The 18,825-nt window shown below is 42.2% G+C and overlaps 2 protein-coding genes across 10 annotated transcripts in view; both read left to right on the top strand.

The window, feature by feature from the left end:
* The first annotated feature begins 7,848 nt into the window (after positions 1–7,848).
* Positions 7,849–13,469, top strand: NDUFB1 (NADH:ubiquinone oxidoreductase subunit B1). 4 transcript variants are annotated; one of them, XM_079700590.1, is made up of 3 exons: positions 7,849–7,934; positions 12,279–12,423; positions 13,360–13,469. In XM_079700590.1, the coding sequence occupies exons 2-3, from the start codon at positions 12,284–12,286 to the stop codon at positions 13,394–13,396; spliced, it is 177 nt and encodes a 58-aa protein (XP_079556716.1). In that variant the 5' UTR covers positions 7,849–7,934; positions 12,279–12,283; the 3' UTR covers positions 13,397–13,469. The 4 variants fall into 4 exon arrangements, with proteins under 4 accessions (XP_079556716.1, XP_079556718.1, XP_079556715.1 ...); XM_079700592.1 differs by lacking the exon at positions 7,849–7,934 and adding an exon at positions 8,247–8,277; XM_079700589.1 differs by lacking the exon at positions 7,849–7,934 and adding an exon at positions 11,213–11,387.
* Positions 13,470–17,701: 4,232 nt separating this feature from the next.
* The window catches only part of ATXN3 (ataxin 3), a gene marked incomplete at both ends in the record, with an annotated part of 31,536 nt that continues 30,412 nt past the window's right edge, over positions 17,702–18,825 (top strand). For all 6 annotated transcript variants that reach the window (XM_079699336.1, XM_079699335.1, XM_079699332.1 and 3 more), the window contains one exon: positions 17,702–17,725. In XM_079699336.1, the coding sequence (XP_079555462.1) occupies positions 17,702–17,725 (24 nt within the window). The remainder of the gene's footprint in view (positions 17,726–18,825) is intronic.

Here is an 18,825-nt window from a genome sequence, read left to right as displayed (position 1 = left end):
AGTATTAATATATACATAAAAAGGATGTTGGAAGATTTCAAATAATGTGTAAATTACCTAGAATGGAGGCTACTAAGTTCCTCAATAAATAAATGTATACTAAATTAGTGAACTTATTCTTCACGGTAAATTTGTTCCTCCTTTATTTTGCTCTGTGATGGCAGTAATTACACTGCATTACAGTTATTAGTTTATGGGTCTTTCTCTGCTAGTAGACCAGTGGTCCTTAAATAAAGGGACCCCCCCCCCCCGAGAATCTGATAAAGGGCTATGGACCTTTCCTTCTCCCCCCAGTCCTTAAAAAAGACGAAAAGGCCCATATACATGTAAAAATTCATGTAGTTTTCAGGGAGTTTAATGTTAAGAACTCTTGCGCTGGAATGTGAGCAACTGAAAAACAGAGGTAGCACCTTATGTTTGTAATTCCTAAAAGAGAACCTGACACGTAGTAGGTGCTCAACACATACTTGATAGAATATAGTCAGGATGCCTACTACATATTTCAAGAAGATACAACATGAACACATGTATTGGAATTTAGGACCTAGAATTTGTGTGCTATTAAACAGATGTTTTTAAAAACATTGATTAGCAAAGTACAACTCCATAGCAACATTTCAGATCTTAGCTTTAGCCTTTCCTGGCTAACTACGCAAGTGAGAGAGGTCACTGCATATTTCACGATCCCTCGCCATCTGCCCAAGGTCATCTCAACAAACTAAGGTAAACTGCCCACCTTTCTTAACAGGCTGTCAGGGGGCTAATCCTGCCATATCTCCCATCCTTGTTCACCTCGGTCACAGCCAAACATCCAAGACTCCTAGGCTATCCATAATCACTGATGTGTACATCTGACTGGACCCAACCCACTACCTCTCCTCCCTCCGAAACCCTTTCAGTATGCCCTCTGGGACTACTGCGCTCACCTGGAACTGCAACCTCTTCTCTGAACATTCTCCTCACCTGCAAATCTTCACAGAAACCTAGTTTCTCCTGCAGCCTTCTCAAGAGGCCTTTTTTCCTCTTGTACTCCCCGACCTCCAAAGCAGGAAGGATGTGCTCCTTCCTCCTCACTGCGGCTTCCAACCTGTCTTCTCCTTCCTCCTCAAAATACCCCAGTCCCATTGAAGGTCATGCTGCCCAGCCAGCTCACTGTGAGCCTTTCCTATTCTTCCTTATTGCTGGCATCTATGAATCTGACCTCACTCACTGAGGACTTTAGTTCCTGACTCAGTCTTCCTCTGAGTAGCATCAGTACTGACCTCTTAGTTCCTCGACTTTCTCAACTCCAATAATCTTCATTTCACTTTAGCTACCCACCACCACAGTCACAACCATGACCTTATCATGACCAATAAGCTGCAGCACTTTCAGAGTATCACCTTCAACTATCTCCCTCCCTCACTCCCACCTTCCTTACTCTAGAATTCCCACTGCAAAAATCCTTTAGCCTCACTGGTATCCCTAATCCACTGACTACTTTTTCATTGTCCATGACCCCCTCCTGTCTCCACTCATGTCTTACCATTGGTCAGCGATCCATCATGATTGTTTTGCAAATACTCTCAAGTATCTTGCTGCTCTAATCCTTCTTTGTACGAGCCTGGCAAAATCCCAACCCTCATTGACTCCAATCACTCACTTTGTCTATTCCAGCAGCTCAATGTTGCCAGAAGGGGGAAAAAAAAACAATCACAAAACTATGCTATTTGCCCTTCAAATTCATGGCCAAAGATCTCAAACAGGCACTATGTCCTACCTATCAATCTGATTTTTCTTAGTAGGTTGACTCTCCATCTCTGAGACCATCATTTCACATCTCCTCTTCTCTGCTCAGGTATCACGCACCCCTCTCTCCACCCTACTCTCTGTTGATAATCTCACCTCATTCCTCAATTATAAAATAAAAGTAATCAGACAGTAACCCCTCATTTTCCAAATACCGTATCTGTTAACCTATCTGCATGTATACTGTTGTGTCTCCTATCGTAAGGAACAAATAGCTCAGCTCTCATCCAAGGCCAATCCCCTGTATGTGCTCTGAATCCCACTCTCGTTTCTCTTCTAAAGATAACTTCTTCAGTCATCCCCTCCTTCTCCTGTATCATCAACGTATCACTGATGTACCATTCCTATTAGCATACAAAGATACTCTAGAATTTCCCAACTTAAAAGAACCCTCTCTTAATTCCCCAATCCCCTGCAACTGCTTCATCATTTCTACACTCCCCTTTCACAGCAAAATTTCTCAGAATATTTGCCCACAGATGTGTCTCCACTTTCTCACCTCCCATTCACACTACTAAATCTGACGTCTTTCTCTACCCTATCACTACGAGAGCTTTCATCAAGGTCACTGACAAACCTCTATATAACTGAAGCCAACAGACACTTCTGTGGTCCCAAATTACTGGAAATCATAGCAGTAATCAACAAAATTAACGGCTCCATCCTTCCAGAAACACCTTCCTCGTCTCCTCTGTCAACCCTCGCCTGGTTTTCTTTATATCTAACTGGCCATTCCTTACTCTCCTTAGTTAATACCTCTTTCTCCCCTCAACCTCTCAATGAGGCAGTGCTTTCCAGCAGGACTTTCTTTTCTCTTTTCTCTCTAGGCAATCTCACCCAATCCCACAGCATTAAGACCATCTGGCCTCTGAAGGCATCATCCTTGAGTCCTTCCTTAACTTGTTGCTCACATCCAATCCATCAGTGAGTCCTGCATTTTTACTTCTGTTGTATTTCTCAAGTATAATAATTTCTCAAGTATTTCCTTCTATCTCCACTGTCACCAAGATCTCTAACTAGTTTGAGCTATTATTTTCCCTGCCTCAAATTTATTCTCTCAGAAACATTTTCTGACCACCCTAAAGTCCATCCCCACCTCAGTTACATCCTATAACGTGTATTTTCCTTCTATTTTCCTCAAAATACTTAGTGCCCACCTGTACTTGTTGCTTATTTACTTACTCACTTTGTCCATCCCCTTCTCTCCTCTTAACCTCCACACCAGAATAATGACTCCATGAAAGTAGAGACTTGGTCTATTTTGATCATAGTTATATTCCAACACCCCACGGTGCCTAACACATAGTGGTGGTCAGTAAATGCTTCTTAAATGAATAAATGAAGATGGCTGGTGTTAAATGAGCTTAATGCTATTACCACACCATTAACAGCTACCTATTTACATATATTTCCTCTGGCTTGGGAGAGCTCTCTGAATGCAGGACTAGGTTTGATCTATTTTTGTATCCTTACTATTTTAGCATGTCTTACACGTAGTGGTTGTTTAACAAATAGTTACTGAAACAAAGAAGTTAAAATTAAAAATATATTGACTTAGGGACTTCCCTGGTAGTCCACTGGTTAAGAATCCGCCTTCCAATGCAAGGAACGCAGGTTCGATCCCTGGTCGGGGAACTAACATCCCACATGCCACGGGGCAACTAAGCCTGCGTGCCGCTAACTACTGAGCCCACGTGCCACAACTAGAGAGAAGCCTGTGCGCTCTGGAGCCCGTGCACCGCAACTAGAGAAGCCTGCGCCCGCCCGCGCACCACAACAAAGATCCTGTGTGCTGCAACTAAGACCTGACGCAGTCAAATTAATTAATTAATTAATTAATTTAAAAAATACATTGACTTGGTGTGTTCCTATTTGTAAGGTATGAGATATACAAAGATACTAATTCTCTATTTGATGAAAAATATTTATAAGTACAGTTTTGGATAGGACTTGAATCTCCCTGCCAAAAAGCTCCCTGTACCACAATTATATTAATGGCCTAAGAGAAACTTTTCCTACTCAAATCTACCTTACCCCCCACTTTCTTTATTTAGAGTATGAAGTGAAAATACAAAGTTTCTTGCAGGTAGAACTGAATGAGTTCATGTTAAAACTTTTTTGCAGACAGACCCAGATTTCAGTAGATGAGAAGATTTTTATTACAATTGCTTCTAATACAATAAAGCTGTATCTTTATTAGACAGTCTTTACTTACTGGTATCTCAGTCGTATATAGGATGAAACACCATGAATTCAAAGAAAGAGTTCTTTAAAATCTAAAAAATAAAGAAATAGGAGTCTCATGAATGCAGTATAATGATTTACTTCTGTTTTTAATTATGGTATTTAATGTCTATGTCTTGCCCTAAGGTGAAGACCTTGAGCAAGTCGAATAACATATGCTTCTTTTTTTTTGGCCGTGTGGCAAGGCATGCAGGATCTTAGTTCCCTGACCAGGGATGGAACCAGTGCCCCCTGCAGTGGAAGTGCAGAGTCTTAACCACTGGACCACCAGGGAAGTCCCTATATGGTTCTTTTTAAAAAAAAATAAATTTGTCATAATTTTAGGAGGCCTAATCTTACATAAAAAAATAGGACTAAGATAATAAAAGACAAAAATAAATAACATGAAATTGGCTCTAATCAGGGGCTGAAATATGCGGCTTAGGAAATAAGATTTTAAAAACGGACATTAGCTTATGCTATTGAGAATCAGAAAAGAGGTGGGATCATAAATTATTCGATTGGTAAGGACTGGTAGGCCGTGGGCAGAAAGAGACAAAGAGAAAAAGCTATTCAAAACAGGGGAATAACATGATCAAAGGCATAAAACAAAAACTTAGAGTACCAGTGACAAAAGTAGCCTGGCACACTTTCATATAAGCAAAAAATGAAAGAAAAGTCCTAATGAATAGAAAAGGGCCAGCTAATGAAAGGCCTTAGAAACTCTGGACCCAGTTCTAATTGTTGAACAGAGAACAGGCAACAGAGAGACATTTTAAGATCACTTATCAAGTAAGATGATGTGATACAGGTAGTTTTGTATTTTAGAAAAACTAGCTGGAGTACATGATTAGATAAAGAAGATAGAGAAAGCAGGGAGATAAAAAAGGAGAGTATTTAGGTATTTAGCAGCACACTTCCTCCTTTCAACTTAGCTGATTCTATTTTGAGACTAGATTTCTTTAGACTCAAATGTACCTTATAACTCTATGACATGACTTCTTAATTGTTATCTAAATAAACAAGGCTTGAAACACTCCTTGTTTTATTCCTTCCTTTACTTCTTGAACAGACTGTTACCAACTCCTGATTATTTCCCCCGAGAATGCCTTGTACATTTAATCATTCCCTTTCCATTCCTACTGGAAGTACCTTAATACAGGGCCTCATTACCTTACATTTGGGTTTCTGTTTCTTTGCCTCCAGCCTTTCCTTCCTTCATCTCAACGTATACCTTACTAACAGATTAATCTTCCAAAACACCCCTGCACATAGGGTCCCTTGCTCAGAAATCTCTGAAGGCCTCCTACTGCTTGAAAAAGCAGAACCTGAATGCCTTAACTGGCAGTGGAAGGAGCCAGCAAGCTGCTCTGACATCACCGTTGACTATCATCATTTTAAGGCCCAGCTCAAATCCCATCTCCTCACTAATTCCTCTATCATTAGTCTAGACTAGAACAGCTCTGTCCAACAAAAATATCATGCAAGCCAGATATGTAATTAAAAATTTTTTTCACAGCCACATTGAAGTTTCACAGGTGAAATTACTTTTATTTAACCCAATATATCCAAAATATTATCATCTCGACATGTAATAATTAAAGAAATTATTGAGATTTTTTTTTTGGTACTGAGCCTTCAAAATCTACTGTGCATTTTATAATTACAGCACATCACAATTCGAACTAACCACAATTTCAAGTGTGCAACAGCGACATGTAGCTAGAGGCTACTGTAATAGCAGAGATTTCTAGAATCTACAATCAATGCTTTGGACTGTAGAGCATTGTGCTTTGCCACTCCTAAAGTGCAAGTTGGTACCATACTATTCTTATGTACATGTCTTAGGTTTTATTTAATGGTATCACCAACCACTTAGTCTCCCAGACTAAAAATTCTGAAGTCACCCTCTTATCACCATTTTGGCTGCCACCAGTTGAATCCTATTTGATATTTCAGAAATGTCTGACATCCTTTACTATCCTGCCTCAAAGGAGGCATTCATTACATTACCTGAATGATTGCAATTTCCTCTCATCTAGTTTTCCTGTTCCAAGTTCATCTTCCACACAGCTATCACAGACCATCCTAAAAAACAAATATCCTCATGCCCCTTCCTTGTGCAAAGCAGTCATTGACTTCCGGCTAAATACTGAATAAAATCTAAACACCTTCCTTGGAAAGCAAGGTCCTTCACAAGTTTACCTCAATCTCCCTGTTGCTTCACCAACTGCCCTTACACTGCATGCTCAAGCGCATTCATTCTCCCGCTCTCCCTAAGCATGCCAAAACTTCTCAAGTCTCTGCATCTCTGTACTGCAGCCAGGGATGACCTTCTCCTGAGCTTAGTACATTCCTTTTGACCCTTCGTGACCCAGCTCAAATATTTACTCCTTTATAAAGCTATTTTGGTGTCTCCAGGCAATGTTATTTATTTTTAGTTAGCACAAGTGGGCACAAAGAATAGTATGTTGAATGGATGTTAAATGTATGGGGGAAGAGTAAAAGTGAATTTTTTAAACTCCAATACCAAGCACAGCGCTCAAAGCAACATAAATGTGTACTGAAAGGAATGAACCTTCACCATATCATAAATCCCTTCGGGGCAGTGTTTTCTGACGGATACCATTTCACCTTAATTATCTATCAGTTACTTGCTCTCTCAATAACGATCATGCATGTTGATGACAACTGAGGGGAACCATGCAAAATCTAAGGGGAAACAAAAGAGTCTGGGTTAGCCCTGGAGCTCAAATGAGAAAAGTCTCCTCCTGGTCAATTCCGGGACAGCACGGGTTTCACAACACGGTCAAAGGGGTTCTAAAATTAAAACTTAGGGCATGGGCAATGATAACGCAGGCTCGCCTGGTCACAGGAAGCCAGACTTGCCGGAGTTAAAATTATTCTGACCTCCTGTTTACTGAAGAGCATGTAAATAGAGTGATGATGCTGGAAGCGCTCAAAGGAGATGCGGTGGGGGTGGGGGGCGGGGGTCTTTGGAGTCGATTAACCAAAAAGAACGCCTACTTTGTGCCCAGTAGCCTCGTGATCTCTCAACCCGAAACCACGGGAAGACCCCGAGCGAGGAGGCTGAGAACAAGGTAACCACAATGCTAAGAAGCCAAAGCTGGCGTCGGATTTATCCTCCAGCGACGAGAGACTGAAAGGCCGGAGGGAAACAGCAAAAAGGAGGAAAGGAGAGTCTGGGAGTGAATCGTAGGAACTGCCACAAAAGAACGAGAGCTTTAGACACTTGGAGAAGTCACTCTCTTTCCCTCGCTGAACACTTCCGCCAGAAACGACCAGGACAGTCGCACCCGCAACCCTGGGGGAACGTCCGCGGCGGAGACTGGGTTGGAGTCGGAGCCAGGCTCTCCCCGAGGGCCGAGACGTTCCCTCCCCCATCCAAAGGCGCACTGCTTTCTTCCGCCCCCACTTGCCTCGTCAGTCCTCCCCCAACGCCGTCCACTGCCCTTCTCAACCCTTACTCGCATCCAGGTTCAAGAGCGAGAAAAGATGAGGTTGGCTCAGCCGCGCCGGTGAGGATCAGGCAGCAAAAGCCCCTCAATGGCGGGCGCCATTTTGAAACTGGAGGCGATCCGCGGAGGCGGGGAAACCCAGGGTGATACCATCTTCGGGGGTGGGAGGGACTAAGCTGGAGGAAGGAGGTGGCATTTACACGGAGTCTCGTCACCTGGGGCCGAAGTTTTATTTTTAAAGAATTTACAATATGTTGAGGCTAAAAGAAATATGAGAAGAGTCAAGCAGTGAAAGGAAGAAGAGGAATGATTTATCGGAGCCACCCCTCCCTTCGAGCGGGCGCGGAGAATGGTGGGTCCCGAGGCCGCAGCTTCCGCCGGCGCCGGTGGCTGGGCTCACCGCCGCCCTAGGTCGTGGTCTTGTTGTTGCTCCCGAGGCTTCAGGTGGGTCCGGGATCCCGGGCGGTCGAGGCGGCGAGAGTCCCCTTTGTGCAGGCGGGGAGGGTGCACCTCTAGGAAAGCCCTCAGCGGCGGTGTGTACCTGCGGGTGGGGGTGGTCTGGGCCTCCCCGTGACTGCAGGGGCCCCCCTTCCCGAGGCTTCCAGCGAAGGAGACAGGGAAAGGCGAGGAAATAGGGATTGCTTTGAGGTGGGCGGCTGCGCTCACGGTTCCCGCCTGGCGCCTTTGGGAAGGGGTACTCTGAGGCTGTCCTAACTGGAAAATATCTTTAGGTTCACGGCTCCTAGGCTGCAGCGGGGAAGGGACTGCTTCTCCGCGAGGATCTCCGGTTGGTCTCAGTTTTAGAGTTCTGTCTTCCTCGTTATTCAGGATTGGAAGCTAACCTTGCTCTAAGTCTCCAACCCTCTTGAGCCGACCATTCCACAAAATACACACTTTTTCAAAACTTAATTTTTTAAAAAGTAATACTTAAGCTTGATTTCTAGGGCGTATACGTCATTAAGATGGGGTTCCAGATCTCGAGGAGTTCCGTTTCTCCATGCATCCAGAACTGTTTTTTATAGGTTAAGTCGACACTTTTTGATCACTACATATAAAGTGCCGTAGGGACTAATTAGAGTAGAATTTTTTTTTAAATGTCTAGTCGTCTATATTATTCCAGCGTGAATTCAGAGGGGCTTACAAAAATACACACTATATATAATTTTCTTTTTAGAAGTTAAGCGGAAAAAAATTGGGTTGAAGAAAAGGTAATACAGGCATATCTCATTTTATCGTGCTTCACAGATAATGCATTTTTAACAAACTGAAGGTGTGTGGCAACCCTGCATTGTCAGATGTTGGTTAGCATTTTTTAACAATAATGTGTTTTTTAGTTAAGGTATGTACATTGTATTTTTAGACATAATGCTATTGCACACTTTAAATAGACTCTAGTGTAAACCTAATTTTTATGTGCACTGGGAAACCAAAAAATTCTTGTGACTCGCTTTATCTCTATGTTCGCTTTATCACGGTGGTCTGGAACCAAACTCATGATATCTCCAAGTTATGCCCTTATTAGGAAAAACGAGATAAAGCCAAAAGTAAGGTTAATATAAATGTTGACCTTTATACTTACTGTAAGAGACAGTAAAGCACCAATGAGCTTGGACCAAGGATCCAGACTGCCTGGGCTTTAATACGAGTCTGCCACTTACTGAATCTGTGACCTTAGGCAAGTTGATTGTCCCTGGATTTCCTCATCTGAAAAAAATATTCCTACTGCATTGGGGACATTGTATTAGTTAATACATGTATAGTAATGTGAGGATTACATGAATTGATGATTATGAAAAGCATTAAGAACCATGCCTTACAGAGAGTACTCTAAGAGTCAGCTCTTTCTAAAGGTAGGGAAAAAATTTTGGATCATTTTGGTATCAAAGGATACATCATCCGTTACTCAATTCCCTAAGTCCATAAGATAAAAACTCGTTTGTTTTGTTTTGTTTCAGGAATAGCATAGCTACTCCCCAGTTCTGAAGTAAAAACAAAATTTTTCTTGAGAGGTCTTCATATAAAGAAGATACTAATAATATGTACAGTGACGTTGAGGGCACCCATGTGGATGTCACTCTTTATCCAAGCCTAGACCTGTCTCATTAGAGATCGTCCCAGGTGCTTGCTGCCCTTTGCCCATCAGATGAAGCCATCTTACTGTCTTGAGCCCGTGATCAAGAGCCTGTCTACGTTCCCCCTCCTGTCCTTTCTCTAGGGAAGCATTCTTGCTCACTTTTTTTTTTTTTTTTTTTTTGCGGTACGCGGGCCTCTCACTGTTGTGGCCTCTCCCATTGCGGAGCACAGGCTCCGGACGCGCAGGCTCAGCGGCCATGGCTCACGGGCCCAGCCACTCCGCGGCACGTGGGATCTTCCCAGATCGGGGCACGAACCCACGTCCCCTGCATCGGCAGGCGGACTCTCAACCACTGCGCCACCAGGGAAGCCCTTGCTCACTTTTTATGTCCATCAATCTTTGTCTTCCCTGGTCATCCCTTTGTCTCCGCAGTGACATATGCAGGACAAATGATGCTGAGTGCCACTGGGTCCCAAAGTCCATTTAGTAGTAGATTGTACAGTTGTAATATGAAATGCCTGTGGGGCTAATATTTTGCCATTTATGTCTTTGGGATGGAATCAGGCTTCCATCATGATAGTTGAATCCTGTAGTCTCTGTGAGAGCCTGTATACAGCAGGAGTCTCAAGGGCTTGGCTCATCTCTTCTGCTTAGAGTAAAGCCAGACAGAATTGCCTTCTGGCCCTGTTAGAGGAGTGCCAACAGTAATGGCTTATAGCCCACAGGTGGCCATGGGCTTATTTAAAAAGTCTTGGGCTGAGAGTCAACAATTACTTTTTTTGTTGGTTAAATACAGTTATCTTACAGTCAGCTGTGCTGAGTGTTAGAATTGACACCTCTTAAGAAACTTGAGGAACCTAATAAGGACAGGTGGGAGAATAGATGACCCCCAGACTTCTCTAGAAACCTATATTGTCTAGTATTTTGTAGTTTAGTGCTTTCCAGGTTACATCATTTGATTAAGGCATGCATTGTTATTCCCATACTTGACTGGCTCAAGTTTATAAAACAAGTGGCTGACTTGATCGGAATCACAAAAAGTACCTAAATGTTTATCAAACAGTATTTAAGGATCTAAATGCAAATAATGCTAGTTAGGGAATGTACAATGCTAAGAGAACCACCATCTTTTAGGAATAAGGTAAGATTGGTTACATTTACATTTATATGTCCAAGAACTATTTGCAGCAAATCAGCTGGGGAGTTATTTCAAACATCTCATTTACTTACATCATAATTTTCTAGATCGGTGATATTCAGACTGGAATCTGCTGTGTGTAATATTACACTCTGTGAAAGACAGTATGTAGTCATTGTGTGACTTAACCCAGTGCCTTTAGATAGTAAAGCTTGAGAAATAAAGAATTAGAATGTGTGTGAGAACGAGTATCCTAGAAGGAGCAGCAGGAATCCAGTCTACATAATCCTAGCACAGTTCAGTGCTAAGCCCTTTTGTTAGCAGTAATGTATTATCTTTCTATGATGTTGTCCTGTCTTCTCAGCCATAATATAGGATTTATTTATTATAGATTCATGTGCATACATATGTATTTTGATTTCATCTTTGGATACAAATTTTTACAGAAAATTGATGATTCAACTGTGTTTTTATTGAATTACTGCAGATTCATTTTCCATATGATGACTTCTAGATCTTCTATGAAGAAGTCCTCCTCTTCTGCCTTTTAGAAACTCTTAACACTTAAAAAGTCTTAAGTACCATAAATATCAATTAGGGGAAGGGTCTCTACAAGAGGCATTTGGATATGATAGAAGGAGCTAGAGCTTTGGAATGAACCCGAGTTTGAATTCCAGATCTACACGTAATACCTATTTGGGTTAAACTGTATTCTTATCTGTAAAATAAAGATAACAATATTTTGTGTTATATATTGGACTATATGATGGCTCTGGTACCTAGTAGTCATTCTACAAAAGTAAGTTTCTCTGTCCCCATATGTTTTGTAGAATCATTTAATTGATATTCAGATCTGTTGTGACATTATTCAATATGATTTTTTTTAATTTCTCATGTTTTCCTTTCAAAAATCAGTTTTAAAAAATAGTTTTCAATAATTACAGCTTGAAAGAATTCTGCTTCTGACAAAATACTATTATATTTGGTTTAACATTGTGAGAGGTTCTAAAAATATTTTACAAATGTAAAGGTTCTAAATCAATACTAGGAGGATGCAAATACTCAGCTTTTGCAGGTAGAATTTTTTTAATACTCTCTCCATTCCTGTGTTAGATCACTGGTGGAGCTAGAAATAAAAGGTAGTAAATTGACTTTAGTGCAGTATAATTTTTTTTTTTTTTTGCGGTACACGGGCCTCTCACTGTTGTGGGCTCTCCCGTTGCGGAGCACAGGCTCCAGACGCGCAGGCTCAGCGGCCATGGCTCACGGGCCCAGCCGCTCTGCGGCACGTGGGATTTTCCCGGACTGGGGCACGAACCCGTGTCCCCTGCATCGGCAGGCAGACTCTCAACCACTGCGCCACCAGGGAAGCCTGAGTGCAGTATAATTTTTATACTAATCATTGTACCTATATAATCATCAAGTAGATTTTAAGTAGTATACTACATTCTGATGCCAAACAAATGTAAAGAGGCTTATTATGCTTTTAACATCTATATCCTTATCTTCCTGTTTCAGATGTGATTTAAAAGATACTTCAAAGGCAGTTATGTTTCTGGTAATTTTTTTTTTATAGCATTCATGATGAACTTACTTCAGATTGTGCGTGACCACTGGGTACATATACTTGTCCCTGTGGGATTTGTCGTTGGATGTTACCTAGACAGAAAGAATGATGAAAAGCTAATTGCCTTCCGGAACAAGAGTCTGTTATATAAAAGGTTAGTTTTTGTATTTTTTTTGTTAAACCAACAGTCAGGTTTTAGAAGTATTCTTCTTAATGTCATTTGTGCCAAAATAAACAGAAGGGGTAATTTTCCCCCCTTGAGGATTTAGATTTAAGTGATATTATTTTGTAGTCTTGTTTGTTGCTTAATCCTTAGACAAAACTCTATGATTACTTTTGGAATGTAAACAAGTCTTTAGTTTCTGAACAGGCTATTTCAGATCTTTGAAAGTCTTTTTTTTTTTTTAAGTCAAGGTACATTTTAACGTAGAAACAGTCTTAAACCAGCTTGCCAAAGTCTCCTCTATGTGCTTTAACATATATGATCTTACACTGTCTTACTTAGGCCATGATGTAGCTGAAAACAATGGCACTAATTGTGGCTTGGTGCTGTGTTCTCAGCAACACTGGTTGAGAGCTTTAGACATGGTGGTTGGGTGATCAAATAGCAGCTGGCAGCTGCCTGGTCCCACTGTGTCTCTGGAGATGGCACCAGAGTTAGAGTTAGCAAGACAGGGTGTCTGCCACTGACTGTGCAGCCGGGCAGGAGGAAACTCAAGGGACAAGCGAACCAAGCAGCAGCCAAAGGCGTTGTGTAGAGGAGGTTCCAGCCAGGGATTTCAAGAAAGATAAAATGAGCTAGAAAGAATATAAAAAACATTAAATGAACTCACTGAGAGGATAATTGCTTTCATATAAAGATAGACTAAGAAATTACAGTTCTTTAATCTGGAAAAATGAAGAGGTGGTAAAAGTTTAAAATCATGAGAGAATAGAATGAATATGTTGAATCTAATAAAAACTTTTAAATGGGTCAGTTTAATACAATATAAAATACTGAATCCATATTCTTCTGACTTTCCCTTTTATCCTCTCATAAAAGTTTTATTTACACTTTTGCTTTTTCTTCCTTTTTCTTCTTTCCATGCAGGGAATTAAGACCCAGTGAAGAAGTCACCTGGAAGTAAAGGCTGCTGCTGAATTACAGAATGTTCACAGTTTTTAAATTATAAGAGAAATAAAAACACATTCATTACTTAATTTGAAGACTTTGAAGTGTGATTCTTTTTGTGCTGAAATAATCTTTCCCATTTCAAGTAACAGACACACTTAGTAATTAAAAAATAATCACTGAATCATATGGGTCAATTTTTCAGAAAATTTTTTTCAAACATGTTCTTCAAAGGCACTCTAAAAGGATGATGCTAGGATTTTATTTGGCAGAAATCAATAGCTGAAAATTTTAGTGACCTTGAATTTAGCAAAGATTTCTTAAATACAAAAAGCATGAACCAGTTTTAAAAACCAAGACATTGTACTTTATCAAAATTAAAAACTTCAAAAAACACTGTCAAGGAAATGAAAATGCAGCCACAGACTAGGAGAAAATATTTGCAACACATACACACAACAAAGAACTTATATTTAGAATATGTAAACTCATAACTTATTAATAAGACAACCCAATTTTTAAAAAGCAAAAGATTTTAACAGACACTTCACCAAAAAAGGCATATGATAATGGCATACAAGCATGTGAAAAGATGCTCAAATCAGTAGTCACTAGAGAAATGCAAATTAAAACCACAATGAGAAACCACTACACGCTTATCAGAGTGGGTAAAATTAAGGAGACTGATCTTACCAAGTGTTGGCAAGGGTGTGGAGCAACTGGAACTCACACCCTGCTGGCAGGAATGGAAAATGTAGCTGCCAGAAGTTGCACCACTTTGGAAATCAGTTTAGCAGTTTCAAGTTAAACATGCACCTACCATACGACCCAGCCGTTCCATTCTGAGGTATTTACCTCAAAGAAATGCATATATGCCAAAAGAAAGCATATGTCCACACAAAGACATCTACATGAATGTTCATAGCAGCTCTGCTTGTAATAGCCAAAAATTAGAGACAACCCAAATGTCCATCAACACAGGGATAGATAAATTGTATTAAATCCATATAATGGAATATTACTACTCGGCAATAAAAAGAAATGATCTATTGATACAACATAGATGAATTCCAAATTAATTATCCTGAATGAAAGAAGCCAGACAAAAAGCACACACCATGATTCCACTTACATAAAATGTTAGAAACTGCAAACTATAGTAACAAAGCAGATCAGTGGTTGCCAGGGAGTGGTCAGGGAAGGGGTTGGAGGAATCATTTTCTTGACTATGGTGATGATTTCTTGGGTATATACATATGTCATCTGTTATATTCAACTACCTCTTCTTGGAAAGCAAATTTTGTTTCAGGTAAGCTTGAATTTAGGAGAAGTGAAATTACAAGGAAATGATACTCCCTTATCACATTCTTTTCAGAACTCAGGACATTTAAGATGACACACATAAATTTAAAAATCTCAATTGTTTGAAATTCTGTTAAACTATTTGGTTTGGGGTAACCAAATTTAGGCCAGTTTAAAAGAGACAATGTTCAAGAAGATAGATATAACTTTGTGCCATCTTGCTTGTTAACATAAAATTTCAATGAGGTAGATTTAGAGTTAAGTCGAACTGTCCAAGGTGAACCAGAAGTCTCCTGGAAGTGCATCTATTTCATGTCCTCAGTCTCCAGGAACTCCTTGATTGGCTCAGTAATCAGTCTCCTACTGAACTATTGTAATACTTGTCTGTGCCCCCAAAATTTGTGCATTTATTCACTTCTATGCACCAACCCTTGTTATAAAGAGTAAGACTCCTTTGACCCTCAAAAGCTGATAGTCCACTGGCAAAGTAGTAAGTCCAGTGTGTTGTAATGAGGGTTTTAATGTAGGCAGGTGCAAGGTACAGTGGTGGCACAAACGACTTTTCTTCAGAGGACTTTCCGGAAGTCAAGGGAAGCTGGTGTGACTGGAGCAGAGGGAATTCCAGGAGAATAAAGCCAGACAGGTCCAGAGCACAGAGAACCTTTTAATCCAGCAATAGGAAGCCACTGAAAGATTTCAAATAGAGTAATATTGTGTAATTATTTAAGGATCCCCCCCCCAGTATAAGCACTGTGAAAGTTGGACTGTTTGTCTCTCTCATGGTTATAGTCCCAGTGCCTGACACATAGTAACATTCCATTTGTTAAGACAAAGACAAACTGGTGAGGTTTGCATTTTTGAAAGATCACTGACAGCACTATGAATTAAACATACTGAAGCTGGAATCAGAAACCGATTCAGAGATCCTGGACCTGGAATACACAAGAGACCAAGAAGGCTAAGCAGTAATCACATATTTTTTCTGAATTAGTAATACATTAATTAGCTCAAAAAAACAAGACTAGGGACTTCCCTGGTGGCACAGTGGTTAAGAATCCACATGCCAACGCAGGGGACATGGGTTCGAGGCCTGGTCCGGGAAGATTCCACATGCTGCGGAGCAATTAAGCCCGTGCACCACAACTACTGAGCCCGCACTCTAGAGCCTGTGAGCCACAACTACTGAGCCCACGTGCCACAACTACTGCAGCCCGTGTGCCTAGAGCCTGTGCTCTGCAACAAAGAGAAGCCACCACGATGAGAAGCCTGCACACGGCAACAAAGAGTAGCCCCCACTCGCCGCAACGAGAGAAAGCCTGCGCACAGCAACGAAGACCCAACACAGACAAAAAATAAATAAATAAATTTATTTAAAAAAAGAAAAAAAGACTAAAATTGTATACAGTGAAAATTCTCCCTCCCACTCTTTCCCCCATTTGCCTTAGTTCCCTTACCACTCAAACATGTAACCTCTGGGTTTCTGTATATTCTTCCAGAGATTTGTAATGCATATGCATGAAAAAAGAAATACATGTTTCTCTACACAGACACATTTTCTTTAAAAAAAAAAATCAGAAAAACTGGCTTGCATATTTTTTCGCTTCAGGAGACCGTGATTTCTTTCCCCAGTTAGGCCACAGTTTCTTAAGAACACAGACTATTTCCAATACAGGACTGTATTTCCAGTACAGGACTGTACATGCAGAGACATTGGATAAATGGTTACTGAATCCTCCCCTTGAGAACCTGGTCCTCGCTGGCAGTCTCCTTTCCTTCCCTCCCACTGCCCCTTCTGTCCCTCTGGACCTGCACTCACCAAGGTCACCAGTGGTCTCCATAGCAACACAATTTAGTTGGCTCTTGTAAGTCCTTATGTTGCTGGACCTCTGGGCAGCAACTGACACTGACTGCTCCTTGAAATATTTCCTTCCTGGGGCTTCCATATGTTACACCTTCCTGCTTTTCCTCCCTTCTCCTAGGCTATGCCTTCTCTACCCTCAGGGTTCTGTGAGATCCTCTTCTCAGTCTCTTCCTTTTCCCCAAGATGATTATATTCACTCCTGTGGTTTCAGTTCCCTTTTTTACGCCAACAGCTCTCCGCTCTACAGCCAAACTATCTATCTGTCACCTATCTAGTTGTGCTGTTCTTTTTTTTTTTTTTTTTTTTTTTTTTTTTTGCGGTAGGCGGGCCTCTCACTGCTGTGGCCCCTCCCCCTGCGGAGCACAGGCTCCGGAGCGCAGGCTCAGCAGCCATGGCTCACGGGCCCAGCCGCTCTGCGGCATGTGGGATCTTCCCAGACCGGGGCACGAACCCGTGTCCCCTGCATCGGCAGGCGGACTCTCAACCACTGCGCCACCAGGGAAGCCCTAGTTATGCTGTTCTTAATCTCTTCATTCCTCAGCTTCCTCATGTATAAAATAAGGATAATAACGCCTACATCAAAGTTTGCTGTATTAAATTCGTTAATATATGCAAAGCACTTACAAGAGTGCCCACCGACAGTAAGCCCTACGTAAATATTAACTCTTATTTTTACACAAGTGCTCAGTATTCAGGGATGTAATGAGAATTTCTGTGCAGGAGGAGGAGAAAGATATTAAATAATTGTATGCAAATGTGATAAAAAGAAAGTACAAGGTAAAATAGAAAACAAAAAGAATATAGAATTCAGGTGGTCCTTATCCAATCCCCCCGAAGCCTAAGAATCCACCGCAATGAGTGGGAAGCGGAGATGAGCCTCCACACGGCAGGGGGCGCTGCATCATCCTCCAGCCGGTGGGACAACAGGAGATAGGAGGACGCGCTACAAAGGTCACGTGCCCCGGAGTTTACCGCCCCGGCGTTCACGCCTCTTCGCTCCACGTGACTCGCATTCTCAGGGGTGATTGGTCTACACGAGACACGTGGGCGGGGGTGGCACGAGGCGGGGCGGGGCATGGTGGGCGGAGGGGTAGGGCTGGGGGCGGAGCTGGAGGGGGTTGGTTCGGCGCGGGGGCCGTTGGCTCCAGACAAATAAACATGGAGTCCATCTTCCATGAAAAAGTGAGTGTCCGTGTTCGGTGGGGAGCTGTCTGCGGCGCGGTGGCGGGCGTGGGGCGCGGCATCGCCGCCGCCCGGGGAGCTGGGTGGGGCCCGGGATGCCCCCATCCCGATCTCGCCGGGCGGGAGGAGCTTCACCTGGAGGGGAGTTTCACCGATGCCCCCATTGCACTCTAAGGCCCGTGCCCGAGGAGCCGGAGGAGACCCGGGCTTGGGATGTCTGGGAAGCCCGCAGGGAACAAGGAAGGGCAGGGCCGGCGGCACGAGAGCGGAGGTGGCTTCCGCGCTTTCTCTCCACTTTCCGTGGGAGTCCTCCAGTTCCTCTTCCCCACTCTCTCTAGGTTCTAGCTAGTCACCTCTTGGACACCTCCCTCTACCCTTCCCAACTCCACCGCGCTCTCCCAGTCCTACCCGTTGGAAGAATTAACTTTTCCTTCTCTGGGCTCCTCAGTTCTAAATTGGAATTTCTCATACACTCAGATCCTTCTGCACTGGGTCCGTGAGCATCCCGGGGGCAGGGACCTTGGCTCGTCCCACGGAGGGCGTGACCCTTAGGGAAGTGAAGTAGGAAACCCCGTGCGCCCCTGAACTGGGAAGTCGTCACAAGAGTTTTTGTTATAAGATGTTTGGGTTTTGTTTCTTTTGGTAGTGGCATCTTTCCGGATCAGGAGGCCAGCTTTCTTATTAGGTATTAAGAGTGGGCGGGAATAATTTTGTTTTTGTCTGCCTAGCCTGTTTTGCTTTGATTCTTCCATGACCATGCGCTTGAAGATAATGTTTGTGGCATGTGGAGAAACTCGTCTTTTCTCACAGTTATCAAACCATTTGGGTGTGAGTGAAACCTTCCTCAGGACAACTTTGTCACATATCTTGTTTCATAATAGTTTCGTGTTTAGAAAGGGTTGCTGGTGAGGCTGTTATTTAGTAGGAGCGAAGGGGTTTTGTTTCGTTAAATACTTGTCCATTTAAAAATACACACACAGCAATCAGATAAAGCAATCAAAGACAAAGGAAGTGCAGTATAAATCTAACCAAATTGTTATGGAATGCTTTTCTTTATAGAAAACATTTCAGAAAGTTTGGTACTAGAATAGACCAGTTTT

Source organism: Hyperoodon ampullatus (assembly GCF_949752795.1).
Source record: "Hyperoodon ampullatus genome assembly, chromosome: 3".
Lineage (NCBI taxonomy): Eukaryota > Metazoa > Chordata > Mammalia > Artiodactyla > Ziphiidae > Hyperoodon > Hyperoodon ampullatus.
This window is presented reverse-complemented; position numbering and strand designations above follow the sequence as displayed.

What these genes read in the sequence shown, in the direction of transcription:
- NDUFB1 (XM_079700589.1), top strand. Translation starts at nt 11,357, where the DNA reads ATGAACCCGAGTTTGAATTCCAGATCTACAC. An exon ending in TTTGAATTCCAGATCTACAC is followed by an intron (nt 11,388 to 12,278) that starts GTAATACCTATT and finishes TTTTTTTTATAG; the next exon opens with CATTCATGATGAACTTACTT. An exon ending in AAGAGTCTGTTATATAAAAG is followed by an intron (nt 12,424 to 13,359) that starts GTTAGTTTTTGT and finishes CTTTCCATGCAG; the next exon opens with GGAATTAAGACCCAGTGAAG.